The 25,754-nt window shown below is 37.2% G+C and overlaps 1 protein-coding gene across 1 annotated transcript in view; it reads right to left on the minus strand.

Annotated features, from left to right (window-relative positions):
- The window catches only part of CABIN1 (calcineurin binding protein 1), a 121,992-nt gene that overhangs the window by 51,250 nt on the left and 44,988 nt on the right, over positions 1 to 25,754 (minus strand). Inside the window, exons 27-29 of the mRNA XM_075515822.1 lie at positions 23,877 to 24,059; positions 21,837 to 22,168; positions 15,718 to 15,831 (exon numbers count right to left, since the gene is read on the minus strand). Of these exons, the coding sequence (XP_075371937.1) occupies positions 15,718 to 15,831; positions 21,837 to 22,168; positions 23,877 to 24,059 (629 nt within the window). The remainder of the gene's footprint in view (positions 1 to 15,717; positions 15,832 to 21,836; positions 22,169 to 23,876; positions 24,060 to 25,754) is intronic.

Genomic DNA, 25,754 nt, shown 5'->3' on the forward strand with positions numbered 1-25,754 from the left:
ACTCTCTATTCAAGTCTTCTGGCTGATCAGGGGTAAAAGATGATACAGTATTTTCTTAATTGTTTAATTACTTGGAGTCACTGGGCAAACAAGGGCTGTAGAAACAGCTAACACCCACTGCTTTTTAAGCTTAATTTGGGTGATACAGGGACAAAACAATGCAACTTCATGCATTTTGGCAAAGAAAGATGGATGGGAAAAAGACTGACAGAGCAATTACAGGGAACTTGAAACATGCCCAGAGTCAACAAGATAACCTAACATTTGTCCTTTTAAAAATAAATACTCATAATGAATACTTTCAGTTCAGCAAATCATCTCTGAGAAAGAAGAACAATTATCCTAGGTGCAACTGTTAATTCTCAAAGACCATGTCCTATACTTGTCTTTTAGTTATTTATGATTGGAAAGGAAGAGGGCAAAGCATTATTACAGACTGTTAAAAAGTGGCATGGCAAGTTTATATTTCACTCCGTGTTTCCTTCTTTAAGAGTCTCATTTTGACAAGTGCTTTGGTTTTGGGGATTTTTTCCTGTTGTTGTTTGGTTGTTTTTTTGTTTTTTTCTTAAATCTTCTGTATCTTTAAATCAATAACAACCAAAGAAAGTCTGAGGAACGCCTCACCCAGAATCACCTACAGGATGTGAGCTCTAGCACATGCCCTCCAGTGCCGCAATACTAGGAGCCAGATGGAAGTGATTTTACACTTTTAAGCATTTTTAACTTTTGCACACTGGGATTTCTTGATGAAAAGTTCTGGGGTGAATAACGAATGTTCAGAAAGATTCCAGACCTCTCTGCACTGTTGAGATAAGGGTGCTAGCTTTCCTTGCAAACACAGCGTATGAATTTAAGGTCAATATATTTGAAATTCTGTTCCACTTTCAAATAATTTTCTTCAGTTCAGAGGATATGCATTGTAAATCCTAGCATGAACTCTATTTCCACTTAGGAAGAGTAGATTTCATCTTCTGTTTTCAAGGAAGTAGCATATTGTTTTCACTTATAGATGGCATTGTTTTTCTTTTAGAGATAAAAGTAATCTCAATTTTCTAGTGCAATGGAAGTCCTACAGGAACAAGAGAATATTCTTCCTTCAGCAGCAGTATTTGCTTCCTTTAACTCAGATATTTTTAATCTTCTTGCAAACAGTCAGATAACAATAGCTACCAGATCGGAATATTTGCCTAAAAAAAACAGTCTAATGTAGAGTAGCAAATTTTGTAGTCTTATATAAGTATTTCCAAGGCAAATTTCTCTTTTCCATCAATACTGGAACTACTGTAAGGAGACCACTAATGCTGAGCAGCAGAATTGGCTGCTATCACCAAACCCAACACCACACCTGCACTAAAGTTAAACCCACAGAGTGGTCAGTAGGTAACAGAAAGATAGAAGTTAAGGAGAATAAAGAGGAGGGAGGGGAGAAAAATGTATTTCACATTTCATATATTCACCAATTTTGTTATCCAAAGATGATATCCTGTTTACATACAGGTTTATATTTCTTGTTTATTTTATTTTATTCCCTTTGAATTTCAAAGAGAAACATAAACTAGCAAGTGTCAAATCTGGACCTTCAGAGGACTTACATCTTTTCAAAACCTGTCTCTTCAATATTCAACGAGTAAGGGTAACTCAGTCCTTTCTGATAATTACTATTTTGCTTCAAAACCACAACTTTGATTGTAAAAGAATATTTTAAGCAATTCAATATCATTTTATACCTGACAAACTTACTCCTCAAAAACAGGAATTTCTATGGATAAAGCTATTATTTTGGGAATTTCATATGGACCATATGCTGTCTTTGTCTAAAGACAAACAAATGTAAAATAATACCTAGTAGTTTGTCCACACACTACATTTAAACTGCTGTTCTTAAAAGGGCAAATGGAAGAAGAAAGAATGCAAATTGAAAAAGAGAGGAATTATGTCAAAAGGTAGCAACAGGAATAAGAAAAACTAAAAGGAGATTTGGAACAGAAATCTGTGGTATATCATCTTGCTGTCTTCACCTTGCTGCCCACATACTTAAAAGACTTCAGCTTCAGACTCATATCCTGGTGGGCCTTTCATTTTGTCAGCTTCAGTCTGCTGCTGGAGACAGCTCTCAGACAAAGTTTTCAGGAAGAAAGACACTTTGCTTTGCTTTACCTTATCGATTTGAGAACACACAGAGGCAGGAAGTTTTATTCTGGCTCAATTATTCACAAAAAGCAAGCAGAGACTTGTCAGATTTTGAAGGGAGAAAAGTGACATATTGAAAAGACAGTGACAAAATAACCCAGAAAATAGGCCTACATGTGAATGGTTTACCTGCCTACATTGTCACCGTAATGCTGTGCCCAGAATACACTGTCTATGATTTCTAGCACAGATTTCAGAGAGCGCGCAATACTCGCTAATTACTAATTTACAAAGAAGAAACCCACCCTTCTGCTTAAAATTATTCTCCCCTTCTCCCCCACATTTTGTCAGCAGGGTCACATCAACTGATTGTCTAAATCCGAGGCTGAGAACTCTGGGCATGAAATGTGTAAGGCAGTTAAATCCTGTCTGTCTGACTCTCTCCTCCTTTCTTCCCTAATTCAAATCTTTTTGCTTCCTAAGTGCCTGGGTGCCAGGTAGCACAAGCTGAAATCGTAACTTTTATGACATAGTAGTTGATATTTCTGAACTTCAGCACGGGAACTGACTTTCCAAAATTTCTCATCCAGATACTGATGATATCCAAAGCAGTTGAGACTGTTTTTTTGGAAATTTCGTCACTTGAAATTCTGCAACGCAACCAAGCAATGCTGAGAATCCAAGCACGTTTCCTGATCAAAAGCCATTAGACTTCCCCCAGTTCGAACACACTCACTGCACAGTCCCTCATCAGTGAAGTACAGCGAATGCATTTTGAAGTTATTTCCACTCTTTGTGACTGGAAGTAGCTGCAACTGGACTCAGAAGTATTATTTCATTCTTTTTAGCTTTTGTACTTCTACAAGACACTTGAATAAACTAACAATACACTTGAAGAAAGTGCATTAGTATCTCATTGTGCTACTATCTTCTCACCAAAATCTTAGTTTTGGAATTCAGTCAGTCGCAGGAGTAGGACTAAGTCCTCTAGCCAGTTAGCTACTGTTAAAGATAACATTTCTGTCCTATTAAGATTAGTTTTATTGCCTAATATATTTTAAAATAATAGTTTTTATTTTTTCCCCTGCCTTAAAAAGTCTTTGTTCTTCAACTTTGTAACTGTTCTTTCTCCTAAAATACACATAAACACACACACACATGCACGCACACAGAGTAAAACTCAAAAGTCCTTTCACTGTTGCTCCTGTTTAATCCCTGCAAGGCAAGAATTCACTGCCTGCAGGACCCATTTTACTGATGACAATGCATTCAGGATGCATTTTCCTATGTGTTTCCCCCCCAATGGAGAAAACTATTTCCTTTCTGGGATACATATATGGATCCATTGTGCTTCAAGGACTGCAGACCAGTTAAGAAATGGTGAAAAATTTCTTGTTTCTTTCTATACTATCGTTTTGGGGGGTTACTGTTGCAAGTTTAAGATGAAAAAACAAAAAAACTTCATACAACAATGGCCACAAGAACTATGGGGGACAAAGTCTGAAGAGTAACTCCTCCTGTATATGGCACGAACTGGTGAATTCTCATTTACTTAAAATGAAAAAATTATTCACAAATAATTTTTCTTGCTTTGTTGTTCTTCCAAAGCAACAAGAACATCTCATTATAAAAGATACGGAGGAGATGCAGTATGTTTACTTCAAGATTTGTGCAAAGGAAGAACTAATAAGGAATAAATGTGCCAATCAAACACTCACTGTTTAGTTTTTCATTCTCATCAACTCTGATACAAAAACCTAGACTAGCTATTGTTAATTTCAATTTTCATCAGTTTCTAATACTTTTATACCTTAGTGTTTTATTTACAAACTATATGGAATATTGCTTATTTGCTGTTGCAATTTAAATTAAAAAAAAAAAAAAAGTTTTTTTAAAAAAACATTTGGTAAAAGCTTAAGCTTCCAAAAATCTCACTCTTGGTTTTGAATTAGCTTAACTTTCAAAAAATTAGTCTGTATACATAGTTGCATGTTTTATTTGAAGTGCTAAAAAATGTAAAGTCTTTTTTTTTTTTTTGGTCCCAAAAGCAACATTCACTTTAGTATAATTAATTCAGAAAAATACTTTCACTTTCTTGTTTATTGGAAAGAAAATGACAATTAAAATATCCTGACCTAAAACCTGTTGGGAAGCAATTTTCAGTAAGACCTTTACTACAGAGCTGTCAGACTAAGGGCAAACAAACAAAGCCAGATGTTCTTCTTTTGAGCCTGCTGGAAACTACTTCATTACAGGCATGAAAACATCACCTTTATGTGTCACCAAATATAATTTTTAAAGATTAAATTTATCCCATTGTCAGTATTTCAGCTTACGAAGTAATTGGAATGTGCATTTTATTTCAACACTTACATTCCTATTATGAGTATTTTCTCTCACGCTACAAAGAAAATGCTTTTGAAATCATTGCACTGCATTCACATCAGAAGTCCCACCTTCATTATACAACTATACTGGCCTGTAATCCCTACTTCTTTTTAAAATCTCATTTATGATCTTATTAAAGTTTTTTAACACAGAATCTGCCACTAGCTGTGACACACACATGGATTATAAACATAAAACATGTACTCTATATTAAGCAGATCAGTTATGATAGAAGACAGTGTTAAAGTATCACAGAGTTTGGGATGGGTACACGCTTCTCCATGGATGAGCCACACAGACATAAAAGCCTGGCCTATCTTCAGGTTTGTCCAAATTTTTCCCACTGGAAATACTTTAGTCACTTCAGAGTCAGTATCACTGGAATAAGTGGAGCTCAGTGACCCTGAAATATTGTAACTGATAGTTATACCATTAATTAAGAAAAAACAAGCAACAAACCCCAACACATACTCTTACACCCTTAGCGCAGTCTGTCAGGAGGAACAAACTAGGTATGTGTAAACATAAATAATTTTAGTTGTTCCATCAAGCTCATTAAATTATCTCAAACATCTGAATACTTAAGAAAACGCCATTATATTAATGACTCACACTAGTTCCAGTCTACTAAGCAGGAGATCATAGTTTAAGTGCCGATACACTTTGAATATACACACAGAGAGCAGCTCTGAAGAGATAAAGATTTAAATAGAAAATGACCTGGTAGGAGTTTTCAATTCTGATTTTTATTCTGTGTCAGCAAACCAAATAGCCAGCAAAATTCACAATTCATTCTGAGTAACTGTTAGGAAGTGCTTCAAGTGAAAGGTCTGTGTTTTTTCTGATTTTGCTTCCTCTAACCTATAGAAAAATTAAACAACTTCATAAAAGCCAAACTTGTGAAACTGTTTATTGACAGGAGGTAAGTAAGCAAACTGGTGGAGATGAAGTGTAGGCAACTGAAATGAATAAAGGTCATAAAGCTCTTGGAAATAAGCCATCTTTCACTCAAGCTCTTACAGGAACTTCCCTTGTTGGATCACAGCAATACATTTGAGCATGCAGAGAAGCAAGCTAAAATACTGACCACTATGGACTTCATTACTTTCGCTCACCCACTCAATCATATTTTGTTTTAATTCCTTTCAGGAGACTGAGAAAGTCACCTTGTTTAAGTGGTCAACCCTTGCTGTTTCACATAGTAGCTATCATGCAAACTCCCAAAGTGTTCATATTATGCCAGGAAATCCTACCTCCTCCACAGGAGCCAACCAGTCTGGAACAATAATACACTATACAATATTCAACATTTTTACTCCTCTAACTTTAGGAATTTTGCCAAAGATGGAGTACTATTACTCAGAGAACTCCTGCTTCAATATCTTCATCTAAGCTCCGCACAGTGATACTGCCAGTCAGCTAGCAAACCGTTCATCATACACTAGCTACTGCATAACAAAGACAGGTAAGAATAAAATATGTTCTTATCTATCATCATCTGCCATCTTATCTTCTCCATCTTAACCTTTTTAATTTGGCCTATTATATCCTGCTGTAGCCATTAAATTTAAAATATTTATCTATAAATACTATCCACTTGCACAGATGTACACACAGACTTGTACCATGCTGCTCTCATCCCACATTCTTCTGTTTTCATTTTTACACTAAGGCAATGTATATCCATGAAAAATGCTTAGATCCTTCTGCTGAGAACTGTAATTCCAGGAATATTTCTCATGAAATATGCTGCTTTAATAAAATAAAGTTAATTTTACTCTTAATTTTCTTCTTTCTGTAAGGATGAAAGTTATAATAAATCACCATAATGCCAGGTAAATTAAAACCATCCCAGGTGCAGAATGAAACTGTCACAGGGTTTCTGAAAGGCAGTATGAGCTGTTTGTCTGATGGTAGCTGGTTTTGTATTCACTTACTGCCATTTGGCTCCTTTAACCTTCAGAGTGAGATTGGTATTTTTACACAGACAAGATACAGGAATGAAAAAACTCTATCATGCCTGGAATATGGAACAGACAAGTGCTGTACTGAGCAAGATCAGATATATCTACCTCAAAAGCAGCCCTGGAAATATCTACAAAATTACATATATAGAAGAGGAAACTGCCTTGATTGTCACAATCCGCTTAACATACAACTGGTAGAAATGGCTCATCAAGAAAAAACATACTTCATCTTGGTTATATCACACATAGTTTCACCTAAAAAAGCAGCGTTGAAGAAAATTGCTCTGAGTATGTCTTGATTCTGGCTATACCTCCATTAAATTTATGTTTCTCAGAGTAATGTTATCAGTTTTAGAACAAAAGGAGAGGGTATTTAAAGACAATGAGGTATGACACATACACGCTACTCGTCTGTTCAACGCTCTTGTGTGAACTCTACACATTGATATTAAAAAGAGTTATCTCAAAGCTTTCAGTCAGAGGCTATAGGAATTTGTAGGGGAAGGGAAAATGCTAATGCCAGCTAATTAAAAAGATTCAATTTTATGTCTTAGATTTTCTTCTAAGATTCCAAATTTACTCTTTTCTGGTTTTGTTTGCTTTATTTTGTTTATGCAGCAGTCTACACTGACATAACCATTCTTGCCATTTATTTCTATGATAAAACTAGGATAAATAACTCATAGTAAGAAGCTGCAAAAACTAGTCTGATAACCGGATAGCAGACATATAATATAAAAACATGTATTTTAAAGACCTTTCATGGATCATCACCTTTAAAACTCTGCTCTCCTACTGTATTTAAAAATCTATTTAGTTTTTAAAAAATCCTATTTAGATTTTTTTAAAAGGAAAAGAACCTAACCTAAGTTTAAAACTAACCCCATTAAGTGTTTAAAGGTAGCTTTCCCATCCATATCTGACACACAGCTGGCACATGGAAAAATCAAATTATGGATTTATTCATTACACATTCGTAAAAGGACACTCATCACACAGTAGTCCAGCAAGCCTACACCTTTTGAATACTGTTTAGAGTGGGTGAAATGGTTGCTGTTAAACTTTTAAGATCCAGCTTTAAAACTAACTGCTTTAGGTCCTGTAACACACTGCAACCTCCGTGACAGTCTCTCTTCTACAAAGCTGTATCTTCACTTATTTCAGGGTTATTTGTTCCCTCGCTTACCTTTGTCTAGAAATTCATCTACTCAACAAAAGAAGAAACTTTTCCTAGGGAAACAGAATGGAAAAAAATAGCTGTTTAATATCCACTGGCATAAACGACAGTTCAAAACCCCATGCTTGTATCTCCAGGGATTTAGATTTATTGGCATCTTTACTAGCTGGGTCTTGGAAGCCTGCAAAGTTAGCCAGAAAGAACAGCGTGTATATATTGAGACAGAAAACTCTGTGAACGACGGACATTTTTCACTGATGAGTTCTGTTTTTCCAAGAGGATGGAGTGAAGAACTGTAAATAACATGTTGGGCAGAGGTTGAAAAAGTTATCTAGCTTTTTATAGGCAACTTTAAGACTTCGTTGCTTACTGGGTTTCTGGTCTTAATCCAATCACTATGGAAGTTTCACTTGCACAGTTAACTCCTTCTTACCTTTGTTTTCAGAGTTGGTATTAAGATTGCACGAGAGAGTGAGCACACAAGACAGCAAGCAAGAGAGAATGAGAGAACAAACACCTTTGTACCTACTAAAAGCATTCTTCCAATTAAAACGTTAGAAAATCTGGGCAGGAGATGTAGGAGTAGAATTATATTAACTTTACAAATGAAAAAAAGGAGGGGCAAAGAAGGAAAACAGCTTGCTGCTGGCAAAGGAATACCTATCAAAAAGTTGTAAAGTCAGAAGAAACATCAAGAAATTTTAACTCTTATTCGACGGGCAACTAGTATCACAATTTCGCACTTCCCCTTTCCCCAGTGGAAGCCATTTGCCATGCTAGATAATAAAAACAATGGAAATTAATATGATTATTTGACTAAAATATGCAGGTTCTCAAAAAGCTACCTTTTTCACATAGAAGATGTCTGCCTGTTTCAAACATAGACATTAATATCAGTAAATTTAATGGAGTCAGAGAAAACTAATTCTCTTCCATACATTCACTTTTATAAAACTGACTTTCAGTCATGGTTTGAGATGGGCCAGGCTATCACCTATCAAGGGCCAGGCTATCACCTCATTATGCATTTTAATGAACCGACTTGTGCAAAATTTAAGCATTCATTAAAAAAAAAAGTTTCTAGACTTGATGCAAAAATAACCTTGTATATATTAATTATATTTAATCAATGCAAATATGCTTTCCTGAATCTGCAGGCAGGTGTGACAATGATTTTTTCAGTACGAGTTCCTCTATCCTGTGGCTCAATGGACATTCAATGATGGGTGCTGGGAGCACCGTACCTGTGGCATGGTGTTGCTCCACAGAAGACACAGTGAAGGGAAACTAAGAAAATTACCAAAGACCAAAAAGGAAGAAAAACAAGGAGCAGAGGAGGGGAAGACACTGATTTGGTTTCACTCTTCAATCTTCCAAACTTTAGCTTACACTGTAACCATAAAATAACTGCCATTTATACAGCTGACTGTATTTACAAATTAAGGCATAGGATTATACAATCATTTGGCTCAGAAACTCCTGGAGGGTTTTTTATTTATTCCTCAGCAGCTTTCCACACAAGTATCTCTTCACCACACCAGAAATGGTTTCCTCACAGAGATGAAGAACAATAGCTTTACAATGACATTATTCAGGAACGTAGGAAAAGCAATGAAATACTTGTTAAAATTACCGAGGAAGCAAGCCAGGCAGGCAGCATGTTAGCTCAAACTTATCCCCAATTCAGAACAGCAAGGTCTCTGTTATCTCTTCTTAAGGAGAGGTACTGGATGACCCGTACAGCCTTGGCTCACACAAGCGCCTCTGCAGCAAAGATTCCCTGTAGCATAGTGCCTCCTAACAGCACACCACCGCACTGCTGACAGTCCTAGTTTCTAAATTGTCAAACTGTTTCATAAAGTAGCTTGCTTTTCCTGGTACATGAAGAAAATATGTAGCAGGGAAATGTCTTTCACTTAACATCTGAAAACTTCATAAGAAAGCTGGCAGTAAGAATCTGCATTTACTGAACGGCACTTTCACAAAGCAGAAAGCTCGCTCTTTCAGGGCCTATTTCCTGCACAGTGAAAGCACAGGTATTTCATGGCTACAGTATGGCCGCGTCCTGAAAAGATTAAAGACGATTCTGTCTTTTAAAGTAGGTAGGGATTTAACCATCTTCTAACCAGATGCCCTTATCTGCCTACCATAAGCATAAAAAAGAAAAAAAGAAGCATAAAAATATTATACTATTAACATGCGTTGTCATTATGGTAGAATTATTATTTTGTTTTATGCAGCTACACAGAAGGTCAGTGTTAATGGCAGAGGTCACCTTTTCTAGACACTTTTTTTGTATACCACCTATTAAATGGTACTAAGTCTAATAAGTTGTTTCAAGCATTATCTAGCTACTGGAATAAAAAAGGTGGGTTTTTAAAATTATTCCTTTATGGTTTCAGTTCCCTTGTGGTTGCATAAAAATGGCATCCAAAACACTCAGAAGCAAGAAGAGCAAAACTGAAGAACTAAACCCTTGTGATTTCTGGGATGTCACTTGTGATTTTTTTTTTTTTTAATTTTTTTTTTTAATCTTGAGTTGGCATCCTCTCATACTCATTTTCACATAAAGCGTTAGAAGCACTAAAAAAGACCAACGTTTTTTCAAAAAGTTGCAACCCATCACAATCAAGCTAAAACATAACCATTAATTCTCTTAGAGCCCCCATACACAATTAAACTCAAACTCTCACCACGCTGAGACACAAGCTCAGCTCACATGGATGCACAGTAACTTTCTTCAAGTTCTTTCCCTTTTCCCCCCATCTGATTTGAATAGCACTATTTTTCTCAGAAGACTCATGTTCCACATAGACATCTACGAGCTGGAAGCACACTTGCCAACTGAAAAGACACACCAACTACGAGCAGGAGGAGAGTAATCCAGATCTATCACCAGCCAAGGACAGGAAGGAAAGCAGAGCAGTAGAAGTTCTAGGAAAGTGATTTTAGTCTGCTGTTGCCTCCAGTTTCAGGCTTTTCCAGTACATGGTAGGAAACAGTGAACCTGAGGCTTCAGTCAAGTTGCCATAATCAGCCTTGGAGAACTGCCCTTGGCCCTGCGTGGTCTTTGGGGGTTCTTCAGGTCAACATTAGTAGCAACCTCAGACGGGGCAGAACAAACGTCTAGAATAGGTTCAGACCACCCTAATGGATTTCCCTCTTCCCTTAGATGATATATAGCAAGTTATCTCTAACAGAGACATTAAATTCCGTAATGAATGTTTCATTTTAATTCAAGTCATGGGAATCATTAATGCTGAGGTTACACTTCAGGAGCTGGGAGAGAAACAAAAGGCAGCTGTATCAGATCAAAAGAAAATCCCACGTACTCACTCAGGGCCATGTTTCCGACAGTGACCAGTAATGTATGTCTAAGGGAAGGTATAAAAACAATTGAGGCATACAATGAAACTTCCTTGATATAACTGCCCAGCTTCCAGGAAAGCTGAGGCATATTGCTTTTTTCCCCCCCTTGATAGTCCTCTGTATTAGGGACTTCATAACAGCCTTCTTTCCTACACCTCAAATTCACCTGTATGGCTCTGGTTGTGCAGAATCCCAAAATAGAGTCAGCCCTTGCACCTTGCTCTCCTTTTCAGAATCAACTTTCCTCTGGTAAAACAGAGAGATGTAACTCTGAACCTGAAACACAACTAGGGAAAGAACCTGCTACACAGGGAGAGTAACAGAGAAAGCACCCACTGGTTATCACTATGTTATAATAAGAACTGTCCTATTATAAGGGATATAATAGGGCACCTATAATAAGGTGCCCAGTCACACCTGGTATGAACAATGGCAAATTAAAGTGAAATCACTGCTCTCTCTCAGCTTCTGGTTCCCACTGGATGCTGCTACCTTAATTTGACCCTGCTTACTCAGACCACAGAATGAAGAGCTTCAGAGATACAGCAGAGAATAAACTACTGCGTTTCTTTTGGAATTAAAAATAGAACAATTATCTTTAACAGTTTCCAGCGAGACTTCATGCACATGAATGTCTGCATTATAGTATGTTGTGTGCATGCACAGCTTTCGTATGTGGGTAACAGTTACCAAAGATGGACATCAAGATCTTTATTACAACAGATTATTATTACCACAGAAGATGTGCCAGAACAATACAAATACTGTATATTAAACCATATGGAGAAGTTACTGGTACACTGAGCTCAACCATCAAAACGCTTCTTCCACAATCACCACCCACCCACAGACTGATGAATACCCATCATCTGTGCACAAAGTTTTAACTTTATTTTATTAATAGCGGCATGAAATCTGAATATATTAAAAAGTGCCCTACTATATAAAGCAATGTTTTGGGATATTTTTTTTTTCTCATGGTGAATTAATTTCTAATTTAGTTACTATAGAAACCATCCTGGAGCCCTCTTAAAAAAAAAAGTCTCTCTGTCTATTTACACACACACACACACACACACACACACACAGATGATGAAGAGAAGAAAAGCTAGAGTGTACCTGTACATGCAGGTTATTGAGAAATGTGTCACTGGCCAAACAAAAAAGACGTGGTATTCATTTACAGGAACACAGCTAAAACTTCTGTAAGTCTAACTGCAATAATAATTCATACAATGATTGCCATCACTAGCAGGGCCGTGAACGTGCAAAAACCTCTGGTCCTAGAAAATCAGGACCATTCTTTTCTGTTTGGAAAACAACTAGGTACAGTAATGCAGTAAGCATTTTTTTTCTTAAAACTGAAAAAGGCAAGTTCTGTGCATCCTGACATTATTCTAGTATGTCAAATGAGAAGAAATCAGGGCTAAGTGAACATGCCTTTTTTGCTCATTCTGAAGACAGTAAAAAATGAATTCAAAGAGATTTCAGTCGCAGCTGAGTGACAGCCAACGAATGAGACAACAGACCGTGACACACAGATTCAGACCAGCAGTTCTGTAGTAAAATTTAACAAGAGACAGCTTTACCCAGGTTTATTTCTTTTCATACAGTGCTGTCATAAACATTTAATAAATAATTCTACTAGGAGTATGCATGATTTATAAAATGTCTGGGAGGAGCAGGCTGGCACAGTCCCCACTTGTCTTTGAGCTGCTAGCTTTCTCTCTTGCACATTGTTGTTTGTACTTGTAAAATTGAGTCAGCTATAATTTCAACAACTCTGAATCTTCTGTACAAGAGATTAAAAACACTAGTGCTACTTGCTCCAGAAGAAAAAGGTATTTCAACAGTAAAGTATCTACAGAAAGCCACTTAGACATTCATTTAACTCTTTTGCATCATGAAGACCAAAGAGTTCTCAAAAATAAAACTAAATGCATTTCATGGAAGCAAATAAACACTTTAGGCAAAGTGTTTCTGTTGAAAATAACCCTGGAGGACATTAATAAGCTTAGGAATCTTATTTCTTCATTTCTAAGATTAGATGCAACTCCTTACTTTTGTAGAGCTCTATAATTTCTGTTTTATCACCCGACTCTGTATGTGAAGACACTAGCTGGGACAGTGGGCTGTAACACCATCTGCATGCAATGGATGACACACAAGTCTGTATTCTGAGCACCGACCCAGATGGTGCAGTACATTTGCTTACCCACTGCCTGGCTAGGAGCTGTGCATGAGAACAAACTAGTTGAGGTTTAATCCCGACAAGGTCAACGCAATGTTGAGAGATTTTTTTCCAAGTTGTTCACAGATTTAGGTTTGTCCAATTCTGGAATGTCAGATGACACTAACAGCTTTTTTTCATGGCACTTGTAGCCCTTTCTCTCTCGGATCTGGATTTTCTCACTCTGCTATGTCTGTGTCATCTGTACTGGATTGCTGCCACATGTTCCACACAGTGTTACTTGAAGAGGATTTTGAAAATATAGCTGAGTAGAAAATGAGACCACCAAAATATTTTGTCACGCTAAACTCATAATGTACACTGTACCTGTTAACAGGAATACTAACCTACATGCATACAGGAATAAGTCAAGATGTTAGCACTAACTCACAAAGGCCTCAACAAGTTGTTTTGCTGTCTGAGGCACTCCATGTGCTAGTTATACTATCACCATAGCTGAGACACACTAGAGTTGAGTCCCCAAACTGAAATTTCTCAAGCCTGGAGGCAGCAGTCTACATGGAGGACTACAGACTAACATTGTCTTTGTCTGTGGGCAGACCCAAGTTTAAGCTGAGAACACCATTTTCACACATCTACTCTTTTCTAACAGTATTGCCGATATATTGCACTGGGCTAAGATATACCTTTTGTTGAAGGTTATCTTTTATTTCAAAGTGTATTTAATTTCTTATTAAAGAAAATTAATAATACTATGGGAATTAAGTTTTTGTTGATTTACAAAATAGAATTATTATATAGCTGTCTACTATCTATACTAGCACTTTTCGTCCTTCAGAGTATAGAAAGATCAATATGCGGAATAAGGAATGACTGTGTTTTAAAATAATGCTGGAAACATCCACCTAGAGATACAATGGAATCTATCTTTAAATTAAATTGTCTAGCATTAGCATTCAAAAACTAGACATGATTTAGGTCAACCACTGATCTCTCTTAATGTGGTAATTCACATTTTCAAGTAGAAACACACCCTTATACACACTGCTCAGTTCCCTACTGCTCATCTTCCTCATACATGAAAACATGGGATACTCTTGACACCTAACCCTGCAATGATGAACAAGTCAGCCTTGATCATGCAAAGTTCACGCTTGTCTTGAAGCATGTTGAGTAATTTCATTAACTTCTACCAGAATACTTGCGTTATCTGGATCTGAGCCGAAGTATTCACCAGCTCAAAGAGTTAATCACAACGCAGGATTCTTGTAGGGAAAGCAGGCAGATATTGCAGGGAAATAACCAGAACAAGGCCATGTAGTCATCGCTCGGGTCACAACTGTTTGGTCTATACCCTCTCAGGCTGACAGTATTTGTTAATCAAAACTTCTATCCAGAAAGATGGAATGACATAGAAGCTCTTTTTGCAAACTGATCCATGATACAATTTTGAACCACTTCCCTAGTTGTTCAACCCACCTGAGGGATTATAATCAGAGAAGAGCACTTACCTTATATTTAACAGAGGTTTGCACAGAGGTGCTAATTAACACAACATACAGCAAAAATGGAGACAGATGTTAACAGATATAAAATGGAAATAAATTTCACAATTAAAATATTAAAACAGAAGCACTGGATGGGAAAGAGACATAAAATTCTGTGACTGCAATCACAGGCAACTATGTAACAGATACATAGTCCAAAAAGACAAACAGAACATCTCCAGGTTCTTGCCACACATTGCAAGCCACAGAACAGCTACAGAATCCTATCACAAAAGAGCAGAAAGCACAAAAACCTGGAACATACTACAGAAAAGCCAGATATACTGAAGACAACAGCAATGTGTTAAGTCGCAATCACAGCAGGGAATTTGATAGATAAATGCTCATGTTAAGTCTGAGAAGTATTCTGTGTCCCATGTCAATGAGAGGCACAGACACCCCTGTGGACTAGAAAATACCACAGCCACAGGGACAGTCTATAACAACAGTGCTGCTACTACACTGTAAGACTTGGAAATACTCTCTGCTGAGCCACGCTACAAAAGCTGAATACAAGAAAGGTCTTTCCAACTCTGGAGATTTCTTAGAGCAACTAGCATTATTTTTTTGTCATGAGACGTGCAAGTCTAGTTGAGAAACAGTAAACAAGAGGATAATTAAGATGAACAGAATCAGAATTTTTATAGAGGGCTCAACCATCAAGTATATGGTAAATGATGCATAACTGAGAAATGTTTGTGCTTCTGTCCCCATGTTTTCAAGCTCATCAGAAATAATCCTTCTAAAGTGGTTCCCTTCAAGAAAGGAAAATCCCAGTAAATATCTCTATAATACAATTCTGCCTTTCCTCTAGCCGCTCACGGCTTGTTTAATGCTCCTTTGCTGAATTTCACATTACCATCCCTTCACAAACCTTTCAAATGAGAAACAGGTGTTAAAATGATGGCTGAGAAAGTACGGGTGTGTTTATCAGCTGTATAAACTTACGTTGAAGAAATTTGTCTTGTTCCTCTCACAGAAGAGGCCCTGTGCAGGCATGTGCTTCAGCTGCTGCCAAGGGACCCCGCTGCCCAGCAGCACGTCACGGGCCCACTGCAGGTTCTGTGGACGAAATGGGGCAGGTGAGTTGCAGGCAGGGGACAGAAATGCCACCGCAGGTAGATGTACAAAGCACTCACTTGCTTTTATTTATTAACCTGTATTGTTATTTCTCATTTTCCAGGTAGCTGCTGTTCCAACAGTATTTGCAGAGGTATGTGATTTGGAGAAGACATCCCTCAGGAGAGAGAAGCCAGCTTGCCTCTCAGAGCAAGCCTCCAGACTGATCAGCCCCAGCAGAGGGGTTAGTCACTCCCCTACAGCTACTGAATCCAGCTTCATATCATCAAGTTTTGCTTTCTTGCCTTTTTAAAAAATTATTATTTAAAAACCAAACAATTTCATTGAGATCCACCTTCCATCTCCTGTCACCTACAGAAACCTGAACTATACGTATATTTAAAAACACCTTAACTTCTTGTTAAAAGCTGAATTTTAATGCTCGATATAAAACAATTTATATATAAAAAGATAAAGTTACTCAGCAAACAGTGGAACTCACTGTCCTGGGTATCCCGCAGCCTTCCTCCACACACCAGGCCCTCCCTGTCCCTCAGTCCCTCCAGTTTCCCCCCGCACGCTCTGGAAGCTGCCCCTCAGCTCTTCCCTAGGGCCAGCTACCCGCGAGGCGTACCTGCCTGCGCCCAGGCCTAACAGAAGAGGCAACCTTTAGGCTTAAACTGCAGCCTTCTTTTAGTGAGGTGTTGAATTCAGGCCTTTTACCTCTACCCAGCCATTGCCCTCCATGTAATTTCACTTAGCCTTTCTGGAAAATTCCATGCCTGTCATCAAATTTGGTTAATAGCACTCAGTGAGTTAACAACAAAGTATCGGTAGGAGACTAAATGATAGACAAATTCATAAAAGCACTACCCCTCTAAGAGTTCAATGCATGAACATCTCTTGTGTAGTTGAGAACCAGGGACAGCTGTTGGCTCCAGGCAAAACATGACTAACAGATGGGACAATTATTAATTGTAAGGTTTCAGTGATGGAAGTTTTGCTTTACTTCATTTTTTATTTCAGTATTAGGAAGTAGCATTCGAGTCTCATTAGACTGGCTTTTTTAGTACAGAGCAGGTAATAGAGGAAGATGTTTGGTTCAGAGAGACAAATGAAAATGTTGAATTCTGATTTGTGTTCTGTGGGCTGGAAATACACTTCTGTGAATCATAAATTTGATTAAATCATGTCCATCCAAGAAGTATATTCCAGTTGTAATTTTTTTTTTTTTTTTTTTGGGGGGGGGGGGCACGGTATTACCAAAGTTCTTATCCTGTATTCCTGATTATTTTCTTTACAAGACCCTGGTGAAACAGTAAAAGCCCTGCTCAATCATAAGTGCTTTTGTCCTAATGACAGTAATCATGCAGAAATCTCCAATGTCTTACCAGAATTGGAGCATCCCCTCTAGCCAAATGCTGATTACAGATTCATGTGCAAGAGAGCTGAACACTGGAAATACTAACCAGATACTTACGGATGTCAAAAATCCTTCATTCAGAGAGCTGATACAGGTACTTATACAGGACCTTCATGATTATAGTGTATGACAGTCGAGGGGATTTGGATAGCTTTCTTTTGGTATGGAACAAATACATGTTCACTCACAAGTTCCCCTGACTTTCTGGCTAGTCAGGGGAACCAGTAAATTTATTACCACTGAGTGTCAAATTTAATTAAGACTGAAAAAAGCAAAGTATGTAAACTTAATGTATACTAACTTTTTGCTACGGTACTTCTTTTGTAATATGTATTTCTGTAATCCTATTAACCTAAGCCTGCAAAATACTTTGAAATACATACAGAAGAAAATACAACAGAGAAAAGAACCTACAAAAATCTGGTCTTCCATGAAAGTCATCCTCTTTTGAATAAAATCAGAATCCAGAAAAAATAAGCCTATCATAACGTCCAAGATCCAGGCACATAAATGCTTTATTTTATGCCAATCATAGTCATCAGAAACACAAGTAAATTCCAAGTGTGAAAACGAAGAAAAAATTGCCTAATGTGTGGCAATCTGAATCTTACAGTTAAAACTCTCATGTAAAAATTAAAGGAAAACAAAACCCTTAGAAAGCTACCAACCACAAAGCTTAAATATAAAATCTCAGCCTAAACAACTTTTAGCTATGGATGTATTCCTGAATCTAAGTTTTACACTGAAAATGTTAAGAAGCATTAAGTGTAGCGTCATGCTCTGGTGATCTGCTGTGCACATTATACTGACCATCCATAGGTATGTATTTGGTACATATAATTCATAGGCTTTTATTGAAGAAGATGATGACAGTAACCTACCTAGGAGGAAAAAAGATCATTGAGACAAATGGGGCAATTACACGGTAACTTCACACAATCAAAACTAATAGGAATAAAAGATGTAGTTACAGATTTTCCACCACCCTTCTCCTTAAATCAGCATGATCAGTTATTCCCAGTAAATACGCCTGAGCAGGTCTCAACTCATTAGATTTCACAGAGTCTGCTCTGCTTAGTTTTTAGCTGATGAAGTTATTAGGAGTGGGTGAAGGGATCCAGGACATAGCAAAAAGGATTTATTCTTCTTGGCACACTGCTTGCCAGTCTGAAATGCTGGATTTAGCTGTCTGACTCAGGGCAATTATGAAGTACTCTTTCCAGTTCAGCTGTTGCCTCCCACATCTTCATCACCCCAAGATTCGAAGACAAGATGACTGACAGGGTACAATAACTTGCAAAAAAGTTTACCAGCATTGTTGAAGTGGAAAAGGAAAATCTCTGATGGTCAACCAAGTGGAAATCTGAGTCACCTGAGATGGATACCCCTTAATTCAATGGTGTCAGAAGCCACCTTTACCTAACTTGGAAACTCCATGAAGTGTTGCTGAGAGGTGTACAAAACATCCTACGACACCTTAATCCTTCCCTCTATTTTCTTTTAAAGTCTGTTAGAAAGCTTTATCTCAAAAACACCCTAGTGCTACTGCATCAAATAAAAGCAAAATAAAAAGACTACTGACCTTGAAGGGTAGTCTTTTGAATAAACTGTTATTACCAAACTTGCTACTTGAAATGCTTACATTTATTATGCTTACAGATTATGCCTGTCTCTTAAGTGTATATTAAACCTACATATATATAATCTTGTAATTTTTACATGCATGGATTATGCCTAGTTTGACTAAATTGCCATGCTACTGACATTATGTTATACCTGATATTAATTTCCCCATTAAGGGCTCTGTTAATAATGGACATAATAAAAGATATAAACTTAAAAAAACCTAAGTAAGTCACACAAACAACATCTGTGAGCAAAATCTTCCAGGATTTACAGAGTATTTTTTATTTTGAGACAAAATAGCACATAAGTAAATGTGCTTACTTCCTGACAATCTGCTGGTTGCAGAGTATCAGACCAGTTCTACCTACTGATCCATAAGAACCATAAGGAAACGACTTTTCATGAAACTTTTTAGCTATGCTGACGAACAGCATCTTGCCAAGTCCTATCTTCTCCTTCCAAACTGTGCCAACACTCATTTTGGAGGTAAAAATCACAAAGGATTAAGACTTTACTTCAATACAGAAAGAAGGTGAATGGGAAACTAAAACTACTGCCCAAACTGGCAATGAACTAACTTCTGAAAATTTATCCTTACTTTCCTGCATGTTTATTCCAACAAAAAACAGCTATGTACAGATTTGCTCTAATAACAGAATAAAACAAAGAGAAATAGCCTCCAAATAGTAAGTAGGATTTGGGGGGGGGGAGAACCAACAAAACCAAAACCCAGAACACATAGCCAAACAAAATGTTGAAATATTTTGAAAAGGATGTTAAAAAAAGCACTCAACAACTATTTTTACTAATCTCGCAACAGCAAAACCAGTAATACTGTAAAATGGGAGAAAACAGATTGCATATGGAAAACTTGTTTTTCTATGCACTATGGAGACCTGCCAATCCTCTCCTTTCCCAGCCAACCATGAATTTTGGCCATCAGTCTAAATTCTTCATACAAATTCCTGGCACTGGTACATAAATGCTGAATTTTCCAAGATGCTTATATGCATTTAAAAATTAATTTCAGCTTTCTAAAATTTACCAGTAATCCACTCTGCGCCACAGCAACTCAACCTGATGTAGCTTATCTCATTTTTTGAATCAGGCTTATCATCAGTATATCTAAGCATACTTCTTACTCCAGTTATTGCTGAAAATGCGTAGATGCATGTTGTGTTTTAAGTTTGTTCAGGAGTGTAACTCCCACTAATGACATATTAGTGTACCATTAAAACACAGACATTTGACATCGCTCTACAAAAGAGCCTGAATGGGTCATCAAAGAAAGAAAATTACAACCTCGTGAAAGTATGTAGTATACATATATCAGTAGGAAGATGGGTTTTTTGCAGTGTTGAGTAGTTGTTTGTTATGCAGAGAAGTAATAAAAAAGGACAGTAAAACCCAACAATGCTAGTTGAAGCCAACCTGGTAACTACTGGCTCAACAGGCAGGATTCAATTTTTCCGAGTTCCAAGATTTAGACGACAGTGTGTATTTGATACAGAAAAACATTACAAATCACTAACTTGATATTTATATAGGGCGAGAGATACAAAAAGCAAAAGAGAAAGCTTCATCAGGAAAAAAAATAGAAGAAAATATTTTGCAAGTAGTTCCTCAGGCAAGGACACGCTATTTGAACCAATAAATTGAAAACAGGCAGCCTTTTTTGTTGAATGTTGATACAAAATCATTTGTCAGCAACAGTAATGACAGATTGCAGGAATCTATGGCTCCTATTAATTATTAGCTCCATGGAAAAATTAACAACTGTCACATACAAACAGCATAGGAATGTTTTCAAAACAAGCTATCTTTAAAAAAATGGTAATATTTTTCTGGATAATCACTGTACAGCCAAATGGAATATTTGTCATCTTTCAGTAGATTGCTAAGACATGCTACTGTTCAATTCGCAGCAGTACTGTTAATATGTTTTCTACTATGAGGCAAGGGGTATGATTTGTTTCCATTACTTTCCCTTCCCTATTATTCACACAAGCTTCAGTACTGGTGGGGAAGAGAATTCAGGAAGCCATGCAGTGCAGCATATGACATAACACAAGACTTCCAAATACAAAATCTGTTAGCTCAAACCTTAATCATAACAATTAGTGAAATAACTCTGATAATTTCAACCTACTATTCATACACATTTTACTAACTGATACTTCAGAAAGACAAAGGATTATAATAACAGAAGTATGCAGAAGGAAAATAAAGAATGACATAATTTTAAAACCAAAACAATGATAATTCATAGCAGAAGGCTTTTGGAATTAATTTTAATGAAGAACATGCAAGGGTCATGCTGGAGGAAGCAAGTTATTTTGCCCTCACCTCAAATAGGAACTGATACTAATACAGTCACCAAGACATGGTTATTCCTGTTTAATCCAAAATCACCAGCTCGTGAGCCGTAGGATCTCTGACTGACTTTCCCTCAGTGATTTCTCAACAGCAAATAATTTTGTCTTACTCACGATGACCTCTATGCTCTGACAGCAGGAAAACTTTCAATCTACAGACAAAGACCCAAGATACCCAAAAAGTATCTGTTTCACATAATGTGTTTACACCAATACTGATGAATTTCTGCTTCCAAGTCACTTTTCAGTCCGCTTATTCAGTAAGATAAATAATTGCTGTAATTTTTACAAGAACATCTTAATTTATGTGACATATCTAAAAGATAATTCTCTGCTGAATGACAAAAAATTACTTAGTTCAGTAATAAATAAAAAAAGACATTTTCAGCTCAACTGGCCTCACACATGAATCAAACATCTAGGAGATGAAGACTTCCCAAAGCATAGTTCCAATCCAAACTGCATTAAACAAACTTTGCTGTCTTTTAACACTGAGACTTCTGAATTTGTACAAATGACAATACAGTTTCTTTACTCGTGCAATAAACACAGCTAGTCAGCTATTGTATCAGTGGCCTGCTCACCTTGTGTGTTTTGCTGTATGTGTACAGATATGCCAATCTGTAGAGGCTCTTGTAGTGCTGGGGAAAGCGGCTGAGACACAAACAGAAGGAGGCAATACACTGCTCTGTCAGGAACTTCCGCTGTTCCTCAAGGTCTGCTGGAAGACCATGAGGAAATTCAGATGCATCTCCACAAGGTTCAGCTTTCTTTTTGCAGTCCCACTGTGAGGGTGGGGGGATTGAAGCTTTGATGGGATTGCCAGAAGCAGACAGAGGATCCACTAGAGTTTTTTGGCCAGTAGGCTCAGCAGGATGGTAAGATTCTGAGCTCTCCAGCAGCTCTTCTGATTTTCCTGCAACTGGAACATTAAGAGAAGACAAAAGTGATAATGAAAATTACAAAATGGCAAATGAAATATACAAAATGACAACAATTAAATACAACAAATGGTAATCCTTTTCTTCATTAAAGCATAGACAGAATTATTGAGTGGTTCCTGAAAAAATTATGACTATTCCTGATGTTTAATGAATAAGTAATCTTCAGTTCATTAACAAACAGAGCCACACACAGATGTCTCCATTTGGGTTTTTCCCTGGGCAATAGTAAGAATTCAGCACACCTTACACAATGCAGGATTTTATGTACTGTTGGAAGATGGGGGGAAAGGGGGACATGACAAAATAAAAATGTAAATTCAGTAAAATTCTATTGCAAAGAAAGGAAGAAGGAACAGAAAATTAAAGCCATCCTGCCTAGTGAAATGCATTATTCTTAACAATCTACCTAGAAGAACATGATTCCAGAATACAATTTAGGCTTGGACAGAATGATTAGCAGCAGCTGACCTGGCCTTTTGGATAACATAGGACCTACAGTTCCATCCAAATATTTTTGCAATTAACTTGGTAACTCATAGTTCAATTGACCCATCTTTTCTTGAAGGATACCAAATCTTACTTCAGCAAACATCTGTAACAGTGGGAGCTTCCAGATTTCCTGTTAGGTAGTCATTATTGCTGAAAACACGCATGCTACATGCAGATTAATTTTTTTAACTTTGATTTTTAGTCATGGAAGTTCACTGTGTCTTTGTCTTTGGTAGGATAAAGAGCCTCTTATATTAGATTTTATCTCCTAGCAGGCTACAGATATACTAAAGTATACTTCATCCTCAAGTATGAAGCTGCTCCTTAACTTTTTCTCTGATAAGGCTGAACTTTGAGTCAAGCATGTTTTCCAGAACAGAAATTTTTAAAAGTTTGCTTGGACAATCTATGTATCCATTATAATTTTACTCTACAGATAGCTTTATGGAAAAATACAACATTTGTTCTAATAAATGTGTCAGTAACGTACAACATTCCGGTTCCACAACCTGGAAAGGTGGGCAAAATTTGTACATTGGTCTTGTTTGTCTTTCCCTACTGCAGTCCAGCCTCTCTATCTACTGCCACATGCAACTGTACAAACATCAGACACAGGGAAATTCCAGTTAATGGATTTTGAAACAATTTTTCCAGTGGAACACAGAACACTTAGTACTATCATATACGGAAAAGTTTGGTAGAGAGCAATTCCACTTCTCCACTGAATAAAGTATCCAATGGAATAAAACATCTAATTCCATTACTTGTGCTCTTCTATGTACTTAATACCAAGCTGCTACTGGGGCAGAACAAAAAGGGCATCTATACCTGGGGAAAAGAAAAAATGTTTTGTTTGAGATTAATTTAAGGAGTAGTTATTTGAAGATATTTAGAGATTTGAAACATTGAAGAAAGAGTAAATAATAACCTAAAAGAAGGCAAGCCAGTCAAAGGGCCACCACAGACAGCAGTTTATTCTTTTCTTTGTAAGGCTTAACAGGTAGTACAAATCGGGATGATGGCCACATAAGCAAAGCACAGTTCCAATTTTAAGCTACACACATACATGCAGCAATAACACCTAGTTAAAATTCTCAGTCACAGTGCAGCATATTTCAGTGCTTCTGCATGCCAGAAGAAACATTTTAATGAGAATATACCAGCTGACATTATCTATTAAATTGGACATACTCTTTTCCTCTGTAGATCCCAGGGTCTCTTTGCTGGGCATCAGTGTATCAGCACAGGTAGTAGAAATCCTCTTCTCTGTGTAAGTCTTCCTCAGGCTGTCTTGAGAACTGGCAGGCTCATTAAACATATCCTGTGTGGAACTGGAGTCAGACAGCACTGCTGCAGTGCTATCCTGACTCCTCTCTGCAAAAGAGATAAAGAAGGAATGCACCGTTTCATACTTGTCAAGCTGTTACTTGCATCTTGCTAACAGCAACGTAAAACTGCAGCCACTCTGCAAACCTCTTACAAGTGCAATACAGGATCCTTAACAACCCCCAATTCTGTTGTCTAAAAGGTATTTATTTTCTTTTAAATTGTCTACTTCAACTTATCATTTTCATCTCACCCTGTCGTGCTAAGAAATTAAAACCCCAGTCCTCTTTCACTAGGTATTATTTAACACTAATATAATAGAAAGCTCCCTGCCCCACCACATTTTTTCCTAGAATATAATCCTGGAATTTGATTCAAAAGCAATGATGCGCAACTCTGAAAAGCAGTTAGGCTGAGGATGAAATATTTCAGCTAGTATGGTCCTATATAATTTCCCAGGTTTACTGTGCCATTTACCTTGAAAAGCATACAGTATAATTTTGAGTCTGACACAAGCAAAGCTCAATTGACAAGAGAAAACCATGAACAACAATACTGGTAAAAATTTACTCGTGACATACAGAAAAATCAGTACCATTAGAGGGCAAAGACTTACAGGAGTGACCACTGATGCCATCTATCCTGCAGGTGTTAGATGCTGTTCACCAAATGTTCTGAAAGGTGATTTGATATAGCAAATAAACAATCCATTAAAGAACTAGGTCTAAGATAGACAGGAAAACTCTTGGACTTCAAGGCAGTAGACAGAAAAATAGAAGTGACGTTGCCTTGACGGAGTGGCGTAGTGTACATTGGGTGCTGACTATGTTACAGTCACAACTAAGTTGTTAATTTGCTGATAGCTGCTACAGCACAGGAAAAGTTTTATGGGATCGTGACTTTATCATGGGGGATAAAATTCAGACCTCAGAACAAACAGGCAAGTGAAAACCTTCCACCCATGTCTGAAATCTGCCTGATATAACCAAGTTCTTCTATATCAAGGGTTATCAGAGGCAACCCTGCATGACTGAAAAACACAGCTTAGTATCTCCAACAGACAGATGCATGCATATTCCCACTGAGATGGGAAATTGGCATTTTTCTGTAATATTCTGCCAACATAATTCAGTGTCCAACACAAAATTCCAATACAGGCAATTCTCTCTAAATCTGTAGCCCAAAAGATTAATTTCCAGTTTCTGCTTAAGATACAGGAATAGCTTAACCAAGAAGCACGTTACATCCATTGTCTAGGTAGTTCCACTGCATTCTTGTTCATTAATTTTCTTGATAAGATCAAGAAAATTAAAAAAGCAAAAGTCCTTGCTTTGAGATGAGCTGATAATTTAATTAAATTTCTTCTGTTCCATCCAAATTGCACTTGTTCAGGAGAGAGCTGAGGGCCTCCTATGAATTTATTTTATCAAGATAAATCCCTCTGCAGACCTTCAGCTTGCAGATCAGGTTCTGCTTATTAGGATTCCAACAAATTTCAACCAAATTTGATGCACTCTGTAGGCTTTTCACTACCACACAAAGAAAAGCTTCCCTTTCAGTGAACAGATCTTAATAAAACTGTATCTTGAAAAAAGAATGGGGGAACAGTATTTACTTCCTAATTGGAAGTTATATAGTTGGTTAATGATGACAAGTTTCGTACAGAAAGAATATAATTATAAAGAATGGGAAGAGAATGATTCTGAACAGAGGTCAGTCAAGCTTTAAATGACTCATTTATAA

The sequence above is a fragment of the Mycteria americana genome, chromosome 13, assembly GCF_035582795.1.
Source record: "Mycteria americana isolate JAX WOST 10 ecotype Jacksonville Zoo and Gardens chromosome 13, USCA_MyAme_1.0, whole genome shotgun sequence".
NCBI lineage: Eukaryota > Metazoa > Chordata > Aves > Ciconiiformes > Ciconiidae > Mycteria > Mycteria americana.